General features: G+C 39.1%; 3 protein-coding genes across 3 annotated transcripts; 1 reads left to right on the top strand and 2 right to left on the bottom strand.

Annotated features, from left to right (window-relative positions):
* The first annotated feature begins 1,953 nt into the window (after positions 1-1,953).
* On the top strand, positions 1,954-2,657 carry LOC131320297 (uncharacterized). The gene has a single exon (XM_058350960.1). The coding sequence runs from the start codon at positions 2,026-2,028 to the stop codon at positions 2,527-2,529; it is 504 nt and encodes a 167-aa protein (XP_058206943.1). The 5' UTR covers positions 1,954-2,025; the 3' UTR covers positions 2,530-2,657.
* A 1,583-nt stretch (positions 2,658-4,240) lies between these two features.
* LOC131320295 (homeobox protein knotted-1-like LET12) lies at positions 4,241-9,655 on the bottom strand. The gene is made up of 5 exons (XM_058350957.1): positions 8,590-9,655; positions 6,736-6,856; positions 5,462-5,655; positions 5,254-5,385; positions 4,241-4,903 (listed from the first exon to the last, which is right to left on the bottom strand). The coding sequence occupies exons 1-5, from the start codon at positions 9,085-9,087 to the stop codon at positions 4,763-4,765; spliced, it is 1,086 nt and encodes a 361-aa protein (XP_058206940.1). The 5' UTR covers positions 9,088-9,655; the 3' UTR covers positions 4,241-4,762.
* Positions 9,656-14,284: 4,629 nt separating this feature from the next.
* LOC131320296 (peptidyl-prolyl cis-trans isomerase CYP28, chloroplastic) lies at positions 14,285-17,981 on the bottom strand. Its single transcript, XM_058350958.1, has 2 exons — positions 17,153-17,981; positions 14,285-14,657 (listed from the first exon to the last, which is right to left on the bottom strand). Exons 1-2 carry the CDS (start codon positions 17,835-17,837, stop codon positions 14,449-14,451), a joined length of 894 nt encoding a protein of 297 aa, XP_058206941.1. The 5' UTR covers positions 17,838-17,981; the 3' UTR covers positions 14,285-14,448.
* Between the last annotated feature and the right edge of the window lie 927 nt (positions 17,982-18,908).

Genomic DNA, 18,908 nt, shown 5'->3' with positions numbered 1-18,908 from the left:
ATTGACTGGGCCTGGGCTTCACTCTTTAAAAAGAACAAGAGAAAGATTGGGGGGAAGGGAAGAGAAAGATTGGGAGGGGAGGATCCTGTTTAACGAACAGTAGGGATGGTAATGGTAAGAAGAGAGAGAGTGAGTGAGGTATGTTGCGTTGACAAGGGTATGGGAGAATAGTTTACTGAAACTCCGTTAGTATTTAAGGAGATGGGGATTGGCTTTTCAATAATTGTTTTGTTGTTTATTTTGAACTAGTGGGGGAAGATTACGTGATTTTATTATGTCTTTGGTTGTGGTGCTTGGAGAGATCGGATTGTTACATGTTACTTTATGCTTTATAGGGTTAGAGTTGCTACCTATATATTCGGTTGTTCGTCATAGGGCTGGGATTGTTGATTATTGAATATTAAAAAGTGTCTAGAGAGAGTTCTCTAAACCATCGTGTTTGTGATTGTCCTTGTCGCATCATTATTCAATTTGTTATACGCTTCCCTGCATCACCTAGACAATAAGAGGAAATTTAATTAAGAAAAAGTCAATGAAGAAAATGACATGAAGCATTAAAAATTTAATTATACTACTGATTAATAAGATATCCAACAATTTTACTCTATTCCTTCCTTCCGCGTGGCTGCAGCGTAAGTTGCTCTTCATTTGAAAGAAAGAAAGAAAGAAGAAACCGAGGACGGAAATGACCTGGAAAATCAGGGCAAGCCAGCCAGTGTTGAAACTTCAACATTAACCTAACCTAATTAAAACCTATTGATGATGAGGTTGTTTGGAATTAATACTTTTTGGGGATGTGCAAGCTACAAAATTAATTACTCCCTCCGTCCCTTTTTTTGTGTTCAGTATTCCATTTTGGGCTGTCCCTTAATAAGTGTCCATTTTGTAAAGTTAGGAGGTAAAAGTTGGTGTATTGTCTATTTTGTCTCTAAAAGTAGATTTTATTTTGAAAAGTTAGTGACTAAAAGTGTAATGATGATGGGTAAGTAGGGAAAGTGGAGGAAAAAGTTGATGTGAAAGGTGTAATGATGATGTCTTTTTAATAAGTTGGAGTTACAAAGCAGGACACTTAAAAAGGGACGGAGGGAGTAATTAATTAATTAGATAGATAATGTGGTTTTTTTCGATAGATAGTTGCCTGTCATCCTAACTTTATTAATGTTGGGGCGGCATATGAACAACTGGTTATGTCCAGAATCATTGACAGCGGTCAGGACGTGTTTCATCATCATAATAAAAATAATGCTCTTTTTTTGTGCTTCGGAAATTCGAAGATAAATTAATGTTGTGCAACAACAATTGGTACACAAAGTCTACCTAGAGGATAATTAATGCTATATCATCTGTTTTCATTTGACATAAAGAAAATTACCGAAGGTAGCTAGGAGTATTATTATTATTATTTGTAAAAACAATGTTTGTGAATTGTGTGATGAAATTTCCTTACAAATGCCATTAGCATAAGATTCTAGACATGCACTTTCCTTTCTGTACATGGAGAATTAAGTTCGTTAATTGTTTTCCTTAGGCCATTTTGTTTACATTATTATTGCCATGCATGCCAAGGGGAGTTTTGTTCAATCTGAATAGTAATTACAAGTTTTGTTCGAATGTAAGGTTGCGTGCATTTCGATCTCTAAACTTTTTCAAGTGTCTTTTTACTAGTTTTTTTAAAAATTTATGTTAGATTCGTGTCAAAGGCGAAAACTTCAACAACAAAAAACACTAAAGACAAAAAGCAAAAAAAAAAAAAATTAAAGGTGAGTTTCATTTATATTTTCCAAATTTTTTAAACTTCATTAATATTTTTATAGGTTTTTATTTCTCTCATGAAAACAAATTATTGGTCTTAGAAACCATATGATAGTCTTGAATATTCTGACGAAACCGTGTCCTTTCCAATCTCCATTTCTGTGATCCTTCTCTCTCTCTCTCTGACTCTCTCCATATAAAAAAAGAACCCATGTTACCAATTTGCCACACCATCTCTTTCTCCCTCTCTCAAGAAACACAAAACCCGTTCGCATGGCCAAACCTCAAGAAAAACAAGCCTTCCCAATAACAACCACCACACCACCCATAATTGAACACCAGCAAGAAGGCTTCGACATGGACGACGACTACCCGGAGACCTCCTCGGCCACCGGATGCGGCTGTTTCCGGCTCTTCCGCTTCTATTGCAGCGGCGGTGGAGAAGACAGCTGGCGTCTGTTGAATAACCAAAGAGGAGATCATCATCATCAGCAGCACAAGGAAACCACATGGCTGGAAAGCAAGCTGAAAGACGCGAAGGAGTTTTCGGAAGTGGTTGCCGGGCCCAAGTGGAAGAACTTCATCAGAAAACTGGGTAAGTTGTTTCACAAGAAGGAGAAAAGGACTACTCGGCAATATGATCCCTATAGCTATGCTCTGAATTTCGATGAGGGAGAAGAGGACGATGATGAGTATTTGGGTAATGGGTATTCGTCTAGATTCGTCGCAGGCCCTTATTCCGGTGATCAAGAACGGCGGTCTTCGGTGGTGTTGTGATATTTTGGTTTAATTTGCTCTACGTACAATTGGTGTGGTGCTCATCGTATTCATGTCATGAATATTAATTGTTTCATTCTTTTATTTGGATTATATATCAATTTATATGCAGAAGAGTTATTATGCTATGCTAAGTTTTGGATACCATGTCATATATATGGTTAGCAACTCTTTTTTGAGCATGACCATAGCGACTTCAAGGGCTAGTGGATCATAATCGGAATTCACAGGAAGACCAAGTTCGAGAGGGAGTACTCAAATCCGTAACCCCTGACCACCCAAATCCTGTGTGAATGAGTCATGAGCCATTAGGCTACCATTCCAAATTATAACTATAGCTGAAAAAGGGACCGGCAAGGGCCCTAGCTAACACCCCCAAATTTTAGTGAAAATTTCATAGCGTTAGAGTTAGAATAAAAAATGCTAGGAAGTAGTAACACATGCTATTTTACATTCATTCTCATAAGTAGAGTGTCGTGATTCTAACTTCACGTATGAAAGAGATGTAAGAATAGATATAAAGTTGGATAAGTACTCCCTAGCATTGCTCGTTTGCGAGTAGGTTGAGTGTATTGCACCCCCAATGCTTTCATCATTGACTTCACCAAATTGAACTCGTACACCGACTTCAGCTATCTTGTGGGAAGCTTCGGAGGGAACCCAAGAATTAGATTTTTTTTATTTTTTTTTGGGCTCTGCCCTGTACGCATCAACCTCCACTGATAGTATGCTGAGTTGCCCACAAAGTATGACCCGTTGAATTGTCAGATGTTAGACTTGCCCTAACTTCTCCCCTTTCAGACATGCCTAACCAAGATGCTAAATTCCAAGAAGCCAACTTGGTCAATGCCGTAGGGGTGGGCAAACCGGTATTTCGTGTCATTTTCGTGTTATGTCTCTAAAATCTTATTTATGAATTCCCACCGTATTTTCTCAACTCATCTAATCTTTCATGTCGTTCGTGTTGAGTCGTATCATGCCAAAAAGTCCTACTTTTAACTTAATTTTTATTGTTATTTATTAACAGTTCATCAAATTAATGTCTAATGAAAAAAGTTACTCATAAAAATGTTTACATTTAACTCAATTATATAGATTTATTTTATTTTTCGTGTCAGGCATGCCCACCCCTAGAATTCTATGGTCTCTAGAAGCTACCCCAATGTTTTTTTAACAAACAAATTCATCGATCAAGTTCAAGAAATCCAAATAATAGGATGTTAGAGCATCCTCATTAGGCTTGTGAAAGCCCATATCAAAGTACCGAGTAATTCCCTCAAAACCTCAGAAAAATCAGCCTTGCTTCCTCCGGCGCTGCTTTGAAGTTTTTTGTAACTTCGCTACAATTCCAAAATCAGCTGAGGCCGATAAGGATGCTCTTAAGTAAATAATTTAACTTCTCCCGCTTCATTACCCTCTTTTTTGGTTTTACAGGAATCTCTTCCCAAGCTCAACTTGTGCTTCAAACACAACCAAGATTCTTTAAAAATAAGCTCAATAATATAACTTGAATTCATTCCTATCTCCAAATCTTTGACCCCTATGCATCACGGATGGCACATTTTGATCTCGTAAGAAAATCCAGTGGGATATCTATAGCAAGCACGATCCAAACAAGGAGTGGTGTAGATCACTTCACGGTCACTGCTCTCTGCCGATGCCTCAAAAAGGGTTCGTGGAGAATGGGAAAGTTTTCTATAAACACCACAAGTTACACAACTAACACATATGGATTTGAGGGAAAATTGCCAAACAATCAGAATACAGATTCGAAAGTAAACAAATCCACCAGCTGATGGTACAAAACAAAAAACAACCAGCATAAATGGCTTTTGCTGCAGAATGCAGATTGATATGCTCGGATATTGAATCTAATCAGACTTGCTGGACTTCCTACTTTCTTACATGAACTTCCCCAACAATTTTAGCCAAAACCAAAAGGGAAAGCTAGAATGATGCGGCAGCGGCGGTTTTCAAAATTACAGAGTGGAGGGTGTTGTCTTCAAATGAACCGGTTCATGAAAGGCTCCATAATTTCGTATGAGAAATTTGTACACAAATTCTCTGTATAGCATTACCCTAGCCAAATAAGAAATGGCAACAGGTTTTTGAGTTTGAAGTGTGAAACGCTCACTTTCGGCCTCACGCAAATTTCTTCCTTCCAAATCAAAGTTTGAGATAATAGATTTTCGACTCAATCTGACTTCAACGATAGATATCAGCTACGACAAACCTACTTCTTGCGTTTGCCCTTGGGAGCTGTAAAAGTTGAAGGGTTACTGTGCCAGTTCCTTTTCCTCTGGTTGATGAACCAATTATTAATCTGCTTCAACTCCAAACCAGTTTCCTGCACCAATCTTGCTTTATCTTCCTCCTGAAACAGTATTATGCCAGCGAAATAAGAACATGAGAGTGGCCTAACTTAACTTATTCAAGTAGGAATAAACTCTAATCCGATTCCGCATTTTAGGACTAAATTCCAAGAGAGGATTTGAGAGTGTTAGTTTGATAGACATGACATACTATGACAGTTACTTTTCCAAAAATGAACATGCGTATGCATGATCTTTACCAACACAAATCTTTACTATCTGCTATAATCAACCATCCACTTTAGAACTAGCAATCTACCTCCAACAGCCTTCTACTCATCTAAACGAAGATAACTCTTGGGAATTTTGGATTAAACTGATAGCAAAGGAGGATCTTTCATGTAACACTTACCGTTGGATAAGGCCACTTGGAATGGGATTGCCACCAAGCTTTCAAGGAGGACGTCGTGTCACCGGGCAGCTTCCCTGCTCTTCTTTTGCGCAGAATTTCCTCTCTGATGTCCACAATCTTCTCCTTGTAACCCTAAGAAGCATAAAGCTGATTAGCTACAGTGAATGCCTAAAGGCTAAAGAAACAAGTACTGATAGAGCAGCATTACCTGTTTTAGCTCGTGCTTTAGCTCGTGCCTCACCCGTTCCATCAAGGACCTCTCAGTTTCTGTCATGAGAGGGCCGAATCCCATGCTGTCTGGCCCATCCAGATTTCCATCAAACAAGTTGGTTTCACTGTTTTCATTTTCATCATTGTCATCATCTGACATTGTTGAACCTGTGCCTTCGACAGGTGCTACACCTGTTTATGTGGCAACTATAAGTGTTTTCAAAGAGAGCACAAGGTCTTTTCCCGACACAAATGATACAATGGCTACGTAGATGATTCTTGCAGTAGCTAAAACCAATAAGAACCCATATGGGATGATGGGAATGCAGTTAAGGGCATGGAATAACCATTTGCACATAAAAACATACTCCCACTAGATTGAATGCAGTATATGTTGGTAAAAGCTACCTCCACAATCACACATGCACGGCGAGAAACATGGGGAGATTTATACTTTATATATATATATATAGAAATCTTCAGGTAAAGACCTTAAAATGAGGACCTTATATGTGAACCTCCTCATTTCTCTTCTTTTCCGGTCGGATTTCGATGATCCGAGCCGCTCGATGTGTTCAGAACATGATTTTAAGGGTACCCGCAAAAAATCAGCAAAAAAAATGATCGGAAATGGCTTGATTTGAGCAGTTTTTATTTGAACCGTTCGATAAAAAACAAACAAAAACTACTCGGATGAAGCCTTTCCCGGTCTTTTTTGCAATATATATATATATATATATATATATATATATATATATATATATAGCTTTCTGACAATAAAGTAGATATTGTCATGCGTGACAATCCACGTGACCTTGAAAACCAACTACAACAATTGACTGTGAGAACAACACACAAACAAAGACACTTGAACAACAGTGATAGAGCAATTGCATGGTTGATCCATTGTGACTTAGAGTGTCATGGGTCCATAAAGAGAAAGTAGCCTCTCAGCGTATGCCTGTAAGGATGCATGCACAGACCCTTTTTTGAGAGCCCACAATGCATGATCTTCTGGCCCTTTATACATCAAGTGAAGTTACATATCGTAGAATTAAGTTGTTTTATCATCACAGTACTGACCTCGAGGGACAGAAGAATGGCTTGAGGAAACAAAACTCTAGTTAAGTGGCAAACAAAATGACAGTGTTAGAAACTCTGTTATATGTTACTGTGATTGTACCGGCTAGTTACATACAATATGAAACTTAATACAAGTAAATCAGCCGCACCAGAAAAACCACAGCTAAATCAGAAGACACGAGTGATCACCTGTTAAGCTTTGTAGAGATTGCTCAAGTTCCCAACAAGCCATGACTGCTTCCATGGCATGAACCCGGACATGTTGCTGCAATTGTTCTTTAAAGGAAGACAGCAATATAACATAATGTGCCTACATCATTAGGAAGAAGGATTAAGATGAAAAATAACAAATCGATTGCATCATAAACATATTTGGATCATTCATGTTAATAAGATATGTTTTTGCACAAAGTATGCTAGCACAGGACTCCAAAGCTTTTCAAAGGAAATCTACCAATTTGCTTCTTTGAAAACTTATAGAACCTGGCTGGTTCACGGCTATAGTTTTGTTATTGCCACAACAGAATATCCTGAAAACTTCAAAAGGACTTTTTCTTGTTAATCCAATATGGTTTGCAGGAGCTGTTCTCCCGAATAGATGTCTTAAGTCTCAGGCCATCAAACAGATTTGGCTATCATTATGAGAGAAATGCAAGTTAGATCTTTCAATTAGGGCATTCAACTCTTAGCAAGGGCATTAAATTTCAACTAATATAAACATTCCAACATAAACCTTATCTTTCACTAATTATTCGCTCAAACCATTTAACTTAGGATGTCTTCCCAAATGAAGAAATTAATGTCCTGCTCTGATGCTCATTAATCTGGTCCGAAGGAATGGAAACCTTCCAAGTGGATAAGAGTCCCATTTGAAGAAATTCAAGTTGATTAAAAAGGAGAAGAAAAAGAACAAGAAATTAAAGTTGATTAACTTTTGGAACCAGAACAACTTCCAAACACAACAAACATTGGGCCATCAAACAGGTTGATTAGTCCCACATCAACAATGAGATTCCCACATCAATTATCAGTGGACCAAGATAAAACGATTCCTTCTATGTTGCATTGATTGGACACTCCAATTCAAATCAAAAGACTACACAGCATTATATCTTCCATAAGTACAAAATATAAAGAAGGACAACATAGATTCTTGCACAAAACGTAACCAAATTTGTGCCATTTCACCATTTATTCCACAGCTAAAACATGTTCCACTCAAGTTCACAAGCCACCTATGACCAAACCTCTTCTTACATTCTTGTTAAAATAGAGCATTCAAATACTTTCATCCGAGTCTGCATGTGTCATGCTTAGAGTCTTGTCTTTCACACAACCAGTCTCAAACCGCGTAAAGGACGAAGTGCCTTGTAGCCTGTAGGACTAACAGAATGCGAACTATGAAAAAAGCGATTAAGTTATAAAATTTGGTAAACCAAAACATCATGATTTGGTTTGAATTTACCTAATCACATCTTAACTCCACAAGAGCATCTCCAGCCCATGCTCTTAATTGACTTAGAACCAAATGCTGAATAAAACCCCTCTAAACTCACTCCAGTCCTCGACTCAACCTTACATTTTTTTTACAATATAGCATTCAAATCCCTTCATCCAAGTCCGCATATGTCAACCTTAAAGCTCACTGTGATTTGGTTTTGTTTGGTTTAAACCCCTTCATCCACCTCTATCCAAACAAAGCCTTACAGGACAAACAGAATTTGAATTATGCCAAGAGCCATTCATTCCAGAATTTGGCAAAGCAAAGCATCATGATTTGTGTTTTAAAATTCACTAATCGCACCTCAAAAAGTCTACTTACACAACTTTAAAACACAACTCCGAACACAAATGCCCGATGCATGTGGACCCATGTGCATCGAAGTTTGAACGGCTCCAAATGCAGTTATGTTTAAAAGTTGTGCTGGATGCTTTGCTCAATCACACCTTATCTCAGTAAAAGCACTGCTCAACACATGAACACATAAGGACAAGCCGACATAAACACGTATGAATTATGAACAGAATGAATAGAGTAATTACCATGAATTGGTCAAGCTCCTTATCATCAAGAGCCTGATTATTACCACGTCCAATACCCCCATACTTTTCCACCACGTGCTCCGATTGCGCCAGCTGCGCGTCGATCCTCGGCAGCTGATCGACCGGCGTCGCGATCCGGAGGCACTGCACGTGCGCAGACAGCAACTGCTCGTACAGAGGATGCGCTAGCACGTCCGCTTTGCACCTGGCGCTCCCGTAATCTCTCTCTTCGCCACCTCCATCGCTCTCGCTCCTCCGATTGCTTGCGTCACCGCCTCCGATATTCGACTGCCACTGGTGGAGGAACCTGCTGCCGCCGTCGCCGTACAGCTGGGGGTGGCTCTGTTGCCGGAGAATCGCGCTGTTCAGCCACGTCGGAGCCGTCAACGGCTGTTTCCCGGCGTCCGGCGAGGACTGGTTGCGTAAGAGCGCTGCGTGTTGGTCTGAGAAGTGTTGGAGCGCCATTTCTTGAGTGAGGTGATGGCCGTGGAAAGCCATTGTCTGCTCTGTTTCTCACGGAGATAAAGACAAAATTACAGGAGAAACATAAGCAAGCCGATACAATTATTACTCCTTGGATAATCTATATGCATCCATGGGGAAGGAGAAGTTGGGGGAGAGGGTGAAGAAAAAGTGTGAGAAGAAAGAAGACTTTTCTCTTTGAAGGTTTGACGCGGTGATCAGGGGGAGCGAGTAAGAAAGAGTGTTTGAACGGGTTAGATGGGTGCCACGGGGATGTATATATATTGTCGATTAATAGACGCAATAATTAAAGACGATCTCGAGCGAGCTTTTAACTAATTCGATCACGAACTAATCTTGTGTAGCTTGAATTTTCTAAACATCATGAGTTAAACGAGACTACGGTTATTTTTTCGAGTTTGGTTTCGTTTATACGACGAAAAAACTGTTTTGTTTGTTTAATAAATAAAAATTCTAATTGAAATAGAAGTAAACCACAATTGATTTTAGAGGGGAGTATAGTAAAGGAATCACTTATCGCTTTGTGTTGTCCGATCGAAAAATTATTGAATTCCATATGCATTGCCACGTAGTGCTTTAATTTCTCCCTCCAGCACACAAACAATAAATGTATGGAGCTCATATAAATAAGTGATGGAGAAGGAACTAGGACACCACTTGGCGCTGCCCTATTGTCCTTGGGTGGCACTAAGGCCTCGTTCCAAAAAAAATTTTAAAAAATAAACAGTTTATTTCATATTTTCAAACTCAAAAATAATATAAATAAAAAATATATTTTCAATTTTTTTTGCATCGTATAAAAGACCTTGATGAGTTCTTTCAAACAAGATTCATATTGCTTATTTTTAGATTTCAATAAGTTCATAATATTTGAGCTTGAAATTGCCTTCTTAAAAAATAAAATTTTTTTTTGCGTTCTCTAAATAATACTCGGTAACTCCGATCGACCACCCTCGGACGAGAATATTTATTTAATCGTCTTGAAATACCGTCACGTGCGGTCCCGAGATTCTTCCCCTGCATTCATTCTATTCTGGTGTATGGCGAAAAGGGCGTTGGAGCAGTTGTACAGTATTTGTTTGTCGGACAAGGACTTGATATCCCGTACGATGGACACGCGTGAAGCCGAGGTTTCATGGACCACAGAATGGGGACCGCATGCAAGCACGCGCCAACCAAAGCCACACAACAATTTCGGACCTTGCCGGCCTGCAATTATACACGTCCACGCTCCTGCTTCGTGGTCCCAGAACGGGGTGGGCCCCACCGCTCTGATCGAACCTCGTGGACCCCACTGTTATACTTACCATATTGGAGTACTAGTGTAACTTTTTTTTGTACTACTTCCGAATATTACACTGTCACACTACTACTGATACAGTATCTTGTTCCCGAGAAGTTTTTGGACGCCGAGCGGATACCGCATACATGTTGTTCTGTCAGCGCTCCCAGCCATATAAACTTGTCTTGAAGACTTGAACGATTTGAATTTCAGAGGGAGTGGCGGGTAAGAGGAGAGAGAAAATAAATATAAACCGTCTAAAACACGTTGAGACAACTGAAATCGTCGACGAGTACCGTCACGTGATACTCGCTTGACACCCAAAAATTTTCTACTTGTTTCCTACTTTCCTGCCGTCCCTCGACGGCAATGACTCATCATTCAACAAATGCCTCAATAGATAGTACTAGTAACATTTTGTTTTACATTTTTTTAAGCGCAAATTATGGAGGTGTTTGGGAGCCAACTTTTTGGCTTTTCATTTTTCACTTTTTGGCTTTTGGGATTATGACCAAAATGTATTTTGTATTTGGTAGAGTGTTTGGACGATATATGCAGAATGCATTTTGCAGTAGGAGTAGTGTTTGGAAGATATTGAATGAAAATGAATTATGGATTAATTTTTTATTATGTTGCCCCCGGTTATTAATAATGGTATATAATGTATATAAATAATGTTTGGGCTCAATTTACTTAAATTTAATTCCGAAATTCTGCTATGTACATAACTGGTGTCCCCCGTTTTTTTTTTAATTATATTTTTATTATTTCAATTATTGTTTGTTGTTACTTTTCCATCAAAAATGTTTTTGACCAAAAATTAAATTAACATTGAAGTTTAAACCAAAGTAATGGGAAAAGCAAACAGTACAAGAAGCGATGAAAATTTATAATCTAAACATTACAACACAAAATAATTCAGTACACAGAGATAACGTTCAAAACCATGGCAAAATGGGAATTATCTGAAAAGAGAAAGGGTAGCCTTGTCTTTTTGGCATGGCTAAATTCGAAAATGGAAAAATTGGAATTGAAAAAGCTCCTTTTTGCAGATTATCTGTTTTGTTTTAGAAACAAGAAATTGGAAAATGGATTTTACCCAAAATCTATTTTCCCTCTTCCTACCAAACACCCAAAATCCAAAAATGGGAATTAGAAAATGCAAAACTAGGCCATCCAAACACCCCCTACGGAGTATTAAATTGAAATAATAGAGTTCCAAGAGTATTACTCCATCCATCCCTTTTTAAATGTCTCACTTCGTAACTCCAACTTTTTAAGAAAATATCATCATTTCACCTTTCACATCAACTTTTTTCTCTACTTTCCTTATTTACCCTTTATAGAGATATCATCATTACACTTTTAATCACTAACTTTTCAAAATGGAATCTACTTTTAGGGGCAAAATGAAAAATGTACCAACTTTTATTCACTAACTTTATAAAATGGACATTTATTAAGATGCAGCCCAAAATGAAATACTGAACTTTAAAAAATGGACAGAGGGAGTACTACATTTTTACAAAATGAAGAGCAACGCTGGATTATTATAGTGATGGAGATTTTTATTTTCCATCTAACCGTATTTATTGCAATTCCTTTTCAAAAACTAATTAAAGAGCAAAGTGTCGTACGCAATTTATACATTGATGCTTGGCAGGGTCTCTCGGTCCCTTTATTAGGGTCACTGGAGGTTTATCCGATTATTAACTTCAAGAATCTGAGATCGTCGAGTTCGCCCCAGAAACAACTCTTTCCTATCAAACTTTTGTCTTCCATTCTCTTTTCCTTTAACAAATTCGGAATAACGATTTAAGGATATAAAGTGGATAACCTGTCTATACAATCTCCCATTCCATATCTCCTTTTCCTTCTCCTCATCATAAAGAAAAAGATAGAGAACATCCCATTCATGTAGTATATCATATGGTGGCAATGTAAGGTTAGACATTGGGTCAACTTCCGTTAGAATTAACAAAAAATTACAAATCACACAGTGACTAAGGTATACTCTTTGGATGGTGTCTTTGTCTTTAGCTGGATTGGATTCCTTATAAAATTGAGTAGTTAATATTTGTGGGTTATAGAGATTATACACTTATTTTTAATCCAGAAAAGATCACACACTTGACATTGCATGTCTTTACATTTTATATTGTCAAATGATACTCCCTCCGTCCCAATTCGTTTGTCCAATCTCAGATTTTCAACTTATTTAGAAAATTAAATCTGAGTAATTGGTTTTAAAATTTACACAATCTGATCTATTGATTTAAAAATTGAATAGTCAATGTGGGACGTGTATAAGTCAAAAATAGGACAAACAAATCAGAACAGAGAGAGTATTTATAAAACTAACCATGTAGGCATGGAATCGGACGGCAAAACTGTGACACGACTCGAGTTTCTGGTGACGAAACTTGGATTCATGATGATTGATAACGAGTGAGGATTATTATTAAATCTAAATTGTCTCTACAAGAAAAGAAGTCAACACATATATGAGTGAAAATGGGTGTTGTCTATGTTCTTTGATTTGCTTTTATTTTTGTCGGTAACCAAACAAGAGCTACCCGAGTTTAAACAAAGGGTCTAAATGAATGGCTCTCCTGCAGAAAACCAAACCCAAAAAAATCGTGGTCCAGCTGCAAGTATTCAAGGGCTTTATTATCACTTTGCTATTCCATCTTGATCTTGATGTTCCTTGAACCCAAAACCCTCACCCATGTGGAGCCCTGCCTAACAATGACCTGTTTCTGTTTGGCTATGTGACAGTGGTCCCATTTCACTACTTCGAAGTATTTGTATTGCCGACTGCTGAGCCTCTACTGTGGCATCTTGATTTTATCCCTTTTGGGTATTCACAAGCAGGAAATCCTCACAGGCATAGCTCTTGCCTCTTTCGTGTCCCAAGAAAGGACCTGAATCACATACCGGGCGGCATCGGCTACATACTGTTTTCGATCAAATCTGGTACATTAAAACTGTAATCTTGTTTCAGCTCAAATACCGGCGATACTTGTCGGTATCAGACTATTTTTAAATTTACTCTCTCTTTTAGAGAAACGTTCATATTATGCTAAAATTTTCATAATGGAAAGTAACACTAACATCAATAAATCTGCAATGGTATCTGGTATCTTCCGGTGCGGATACATATCGAAACATTAGGAAAACCAATACTCTTGCGACCTGCCGGTACCACTATTAATGAGCCTTGGTTCAAAGCCTTTCAATGCCAAGGACATAGTTTGGCAGGTCCCTTGTGGATTCTCTTGAATACCTCACCATCATTTAACTGATCTCCACTTCTTTTTGGGCAAAATTGAAGAAAAGCTAGTACAACCAAGCACAAGTCACATATATTGTGTTCGTGAAAGCATTGCCAGTGCAAAACTACGGAACTTCTGAAGCATCGCTGGTAATAAGTTGTTTTACAGTACAGGTCACTGATGGATTCTTTGTTTCTGGGTAACCCAGAACTGACCCCTTTTAAGGCCTCTGTAAAAGGGACGTGTTTGGCAGATAGTCAGTGGTCCCCTTTCTTTCAGAATGAGATCTTATCACTTCATGACCCTTTTGTTTTGATCTTAGTATTACGGATCAATGGACCCCACAGTTTACACGTACCCGGGGATGCTGCCAAGCACTCCCATGCTGAGCGGCATCCAGCCGTTCATCTTGGTACGGGCGGTTCAGATTGAATATAAGCGCATACAAATTTGAACCGTTCATTGCTAAATCGGCCGCTCTGCACTGCTGCCAAGCGGGAGTGCTTGGCAGCATCTCCCAATCCCAGTTTATCCACAATCAAAACAAAATGCCATGAAAGAGGGGTTTATCAACTCAATCAATCAATCACATTTACCATTATCCTTTTCTTCTTCAACCTATCGATTTGTTAAAAGCATAATGTAGGCAGGCACATAGGAGTATAACATTAATATTTTTTACTTCTCAGCTGGAGTATATGAATTCGTATGGGCTACGAGCCCTCTCTTTCTTTCCGATGTGTAACTTACGGCAAGACTTTTGCTTCTGATGAAAAAAATACTGACATGTGAGTTTTGTTTACATACAGAATACCACGGTTAAGGTAGACTAGGAGAAAGGGCAGGTTTTGTCACTTTGAGCTCTCCACAGTCACTGATATAAACAGTCTTAAGGGGCTTGTTCCAGATTGCCCGAGCAGTTTTGGCTCGATCGTCTCCAATAAACTGAGCAAAATCGTTATATTGGCGGATTCTTTCAGCGGGTCTGTAAGTCGGGATGGAAGCTATTGCTGTCACGACATCCATACCTGAAATTCCATCCAACAAGGAAAGAAAATTGATCAATAGACGTAAATTATTGGGAGAGAAGAAAAGAAGAGACTAATGGTTGTATTGAAGGGGCATATATAGTAATCAGTAAATGCTAAGTTCCTCTTGGAAAAATTACGGGACCTCTACAGGTAGTAGGAAGGATGAACAGATTTCGAAAATATAAAGACAAACTGGGATTGCGATGTTGAAAAGAGCAGATATTCAAAAGCATGAACTGACATGCACTACTACACTGCAGGCAACACTATTCAAAGATAAATGCAGAGGCTACGCTGAGGTCCTATCACTAGATCAAATAAGCCAACATCATAGTGGTTGAAGAAGGGGTGCAAAAATCGTGGAAGGGTTGCATTTTCATGCGTACCTACTACCTCCCATCATTGAAGAGTTGAAGTGAACTGGAGGAAGTGTGCTGCACCTTAAAAAACTAAAGAGATGTTAAATTTCTCACAATCAAACTCTGTACCACGTTTGTGTGTAGGACCAGGTTTGGTCAGCTAATCTTATTGTAAGTACGTACAATGTGCATAAAACCAGAAGGCATACCCAAGAAGGGTGTCACTCCAGAGTCCAGACTTCAGATGATAACTTGAACCACATTCCCAATTCATCTTTAAAACTGCAGTTAAATTTTCATAAATACTCTAACCGGATTAGCGAAATATGGAGAACTTGGGTGGGGGACAATCGGTGGGGTACCTGTGCTGATGATTGGAGAAGTGCGTGGTTATGATTTACTAAAAACTGTTCATCATTTACCACACAATATTTAGTGCCTAGAACCAGGTTGACCAGCTAATCTTATCATCTAAACTCCTGAGGATTACTGGAACCACCAAGGGTACCACTCCAACAGAAGAGATAACCAACAAGGGTACCACTCCACTCCTAAGCATAACTTGAACCACCAGTTCATATTAAGAACAACTGTTAAATTCATAAATACTATAACGTGATTAGTGAAATACAGAGAACCCGGGAGAGGACAATCAGTGGGCGTGCATCTGATGATGATTGGAAAAGTGCATGTTATGATTCAGTAACAATGTTTACCACTCCAAATGCTACCTCGAAAGAGAGATCATATGTGGGTTATGCAACATGGATTCTGTAATGCGTATCAGGTTTGGGTGTATCCTATGTTGGACATCCCTCAACTCGCGATTATAGGTAATGGGAGAATGTATCCAAAATTAGGTACGCGTACGTGGATACGCACAACCATTTAAACACCATTTACTGCTGTTTAGGAATGTACTCAAATTAAATGAGATTAATGAAAAAGGGAAATTTGTATCTCCATCCATGTCAGAGACTAGAAATCTTCAGGTCAAACAAATTGAGCTCCTTCTCCAAATCTAATAAATAACAAAACGATACAAGTGTCCACTTTCGGTCCAGTTGTCAGACGCACATCTCGTACCCTCACACTTTCTCATATTCAATGGACACGTTGTAAGCTAGGGTAATTGAAGAGTCCATACTCCATATCACCGAATTTGAACCATTGTACGTCCACATGTTGGCCACTTAAACATAAACGAGGAGTAAAATTCAGTTCAACAACAGTCTCATCATTAACAGCAGGAGCAGGAGCAGCATTAGGGGGAGAGGGGTGTTTAGCTAAGACTCATGATTCTAACATTACTCATGAGTTTTGAGGAACCAGACTGCAAATGGAATGAATCCTAAGAATAAGAGCTCATTCAAGCATAGTAGTTCGACGACAAAATCGCAAAATTCATGGTCTACATTAATGAACCAGCAACTCGTTCTACTAAGCCAGTTTCCAAAAGAAGCACCTAACAATGATAGAGTGATACAGCAAGTAGGGAAGTAATCAGAATGGGTTACCCAAATAGAAAAGAAGTATACCTACTACCGCGATTAAGTTAGAAGCATCAAGAGGAGTCTAAATAACAGAGAACCTCATGTCCTGATCAAAGGCATCAAACGAAAACAGAACACGGCAACATGATTTACATCTCGGACAAAATTCTAGCAGTTGAATTGGTGGTGGTATTTACTGAAGTTTGAGCATGCTCTAGCTTTAGCTTATACTGGCATGACAAAATGCTATGCCAAAAACCAAAGCTTTGATCAATTCCCTCAAAGGGAACAACAGTAGTACGACATCCCGTCCACAATGACAGTACCTACGAATTTTAAGTACTTCAAATCTCTATAGCAACCAAAGTTTACTTTTCGCTTCGAACATGATTGTTCTACTGTTGAGCAAGAACCATACAGTAGTAAACCGAAGTAAATTTGACTTAAACCGTCACATCGACAATGGTAAGTTATCACCACCAAGTTAATCTCTTATTAGTTATCGATATCATTTCCTGCTAGAACATTATCTTTTGCATAAGAAGTAAGGACCATAACAATGTACGTATACACGAGCGTATGTAACTATCAATCATCAAAACAATGCTGATGCACTTGAATAAACATATCATGATCATACCTTCCAGCACTGTTCCAAAAACAATATTCCTGCTATCAAGCTGCGGGCACGGACCAGGCCCGGTAGTGATCAAGAACTCAACATTCCGGTAATTCGGATCCAACTTAACCTCATCATCATCATCATTCTCCGACAAACACAGCGAAACAACCCCCGGCCTTGAATGCTCGAGCAAAAAGGCCCTGGACTCAACCGCCTCCGTATTCCGAACCAAATCCACGGAGGGCTTTACCTCCCCCTTGTCGCGGCGGCCTTGGCGGCCGGCGACGAAGAATTGGCCGGGGAATATTTTCTGGACCAAAGTGCCCTTGTAGGAGAAGTTGGTGGGGCCAGTGCACATGGACTTGAAATTGGAGACGGTGAGGGGGACTAGGTTTCCGTAGAGGCCGAGAACGAGTCGGCCGAGGGGCTCGGAGTCGGCGCAGAGGGAGAGCTGGTCGCCGAGGTTACGGTTTTGGAAGTAGCTCGGGCAGATGCCGAAGTCCATGAAGACGCGGTCGGTGATGGTGGTGTCGGGTGGTGGTGGTGGGGTGGTGGTGGCGGCGGCGGAGGAGGAGGAGGAGGAGGAGAGAGAGAGGACGACGGGGGTGGAGAGGAAGAGGAGGGAGCGGCGGGTGAAGTGGAGGTTAGGGTACGGGTGGTGGGGGAGGAGGGGGGAGGGGGGGAGGGTGGTGGGGGAGGACATGACGACGGTGCATAGTGGTGGAGGAGACAGAGGGAGGGGGAGAGATGAGAGGAGGCGAGTCACGTGACCAGTCAGTGAGTGGGTGGCTCTTACTTGTGGATAAGAAATGGGCAGCTTCTCAAGTAGTAGGATCCCAAACAATATCAAAATTGCACCCCTTTTGTTACATGCTTGAAATTGAAGCAAATTTGTTCTGTTGAGATGGGGTGGGATCAAAGTTGATTACTGACTATTAAGGGAGCGTTTTCGGTAATGAATAAGTTTTGAAAAAGAATTTGTTGTAATTAAGGCTGCGTTTGTTTCAATGTAAAATATTTTACAATGTAAAATGTTTTTCATGTAAACAAACTTCAAACTTTTATTTTCTGGTGTTTGGTTGGTACATGAAAAATATTTTTCAAAACAATGATTTTCCATCGTTTGGTTGTCAAAATGGTTTTCCACGCAAAGGTTATGCACTAACCTGTTATTTGAAATTAGATAAAGAACCTCCCAAGCATTTTAAAACCATATTGAAGCAATCGATTCATATAAGCTCTCCAGATCCATCTTTGCACTGAAAATATTTTCCTTCTCCCTTTTTTAGCCAAACAGCGGAAAATAAGTAAAATATTTTTATCCAAAAATGTTTTACGTCCAAACAAACGGAGCCTAAGTTGTTAGATGTTTTCGATAGAAAATAAATTATAGAAGGATATATTATTGAAAAAATTCTTAACAAAGAAGTTGTTGTTAACAAGTTGTTAGTTAGTATGAATATCAAGCTAAAATGTCAAAAACTTATTGATTAGTGTAAACGAAATTATAAAATAACCTACGTTTTTTACCAAAAATTTAGTGGAAATACCCCTCATTAGGAAATTGCCAATGAGAAGAGATACAAAATCATCTATCCTATGGTGGTAATTCATAATCAACATAACCGAGGATTGTGTTCTCCTTTAGTCCCCGTTTCATAACACCTTCTTAATAAATAAATACTTATTTCACATTTTCAAACTCAAAAATAATGTAAATGAAAAATAATTTTTCAATTTTTTTTTTGCACCGTTCAAAAGATCTCAAATAAGA

The sequence above is a fragment of the Rhododendron vialii genome, chromosome 3a (assembly GCF_030253575.1).
Source record: "Rhododendron vialii isolate Sample 1 chromosome 3a, ASM3025357v1".
NCBI lineage: Eukaryota > Viridiplantae > Streptophyta > Magnoliopsida > Ericales > Ericaceae > Rhododendron > Rhododendron vialii.
Note: the sequence above shows the minus strand (reverse complement) of the source record. Positions and strands in the feature narration are given on the sequence as shown.

What these genes read in the sequence shown, in the direction of transcription:
- LOC131320297 (XM_058350960.1), top strand. Translation starts at nt 2,026, where the DNA reads ATGGCCAAACCTCAAGAAAAACAAGCCTTCCCAATAACAACCACCACA.
- LOC131320295 (XM_058350957.1), bottom strand. Translation starts at nt 9,087, where the DNA reads ATGGCTTTCCACGGCCATCACCTCACTCAAGAAATGGCGCTCCAACAC. An exon ending in TAAAGCACGAGCTAAAACAG is followed by an intron (nt 5,386 to 5,461) that starts GTAATGCTGCTC and finishes TATGCTTCTTAG; the next exon opens with GGTTACAAGGAGAAGATTGT. An exon ending in CCAAGTGGCCTTATCCAACG is followed by an intron (nt 4,904 to 5,253) that starts GTAAGTGTTACA and finishes ATACTGTTTCAG; the next exon opens with GAGGAAGATAAAGCAAGATT.
- LOC131320296 (XM_058350958.1), bottom strand. Translation starts at nt 17,837, where the DNA reads ATGTCCTCCCCCACCACCCTCCCCCCCTCCCCCCTCCTCCCCCACCAC. An exon ending in TTTTGGAACAGTGCTGGAAG is followed by an intron (nt 14,658 to 17,152) that starts GTATGATCATGA and finishes ATGGAATTTCAG; the next exon opens with GTATGGATGTCGTGACAGCA.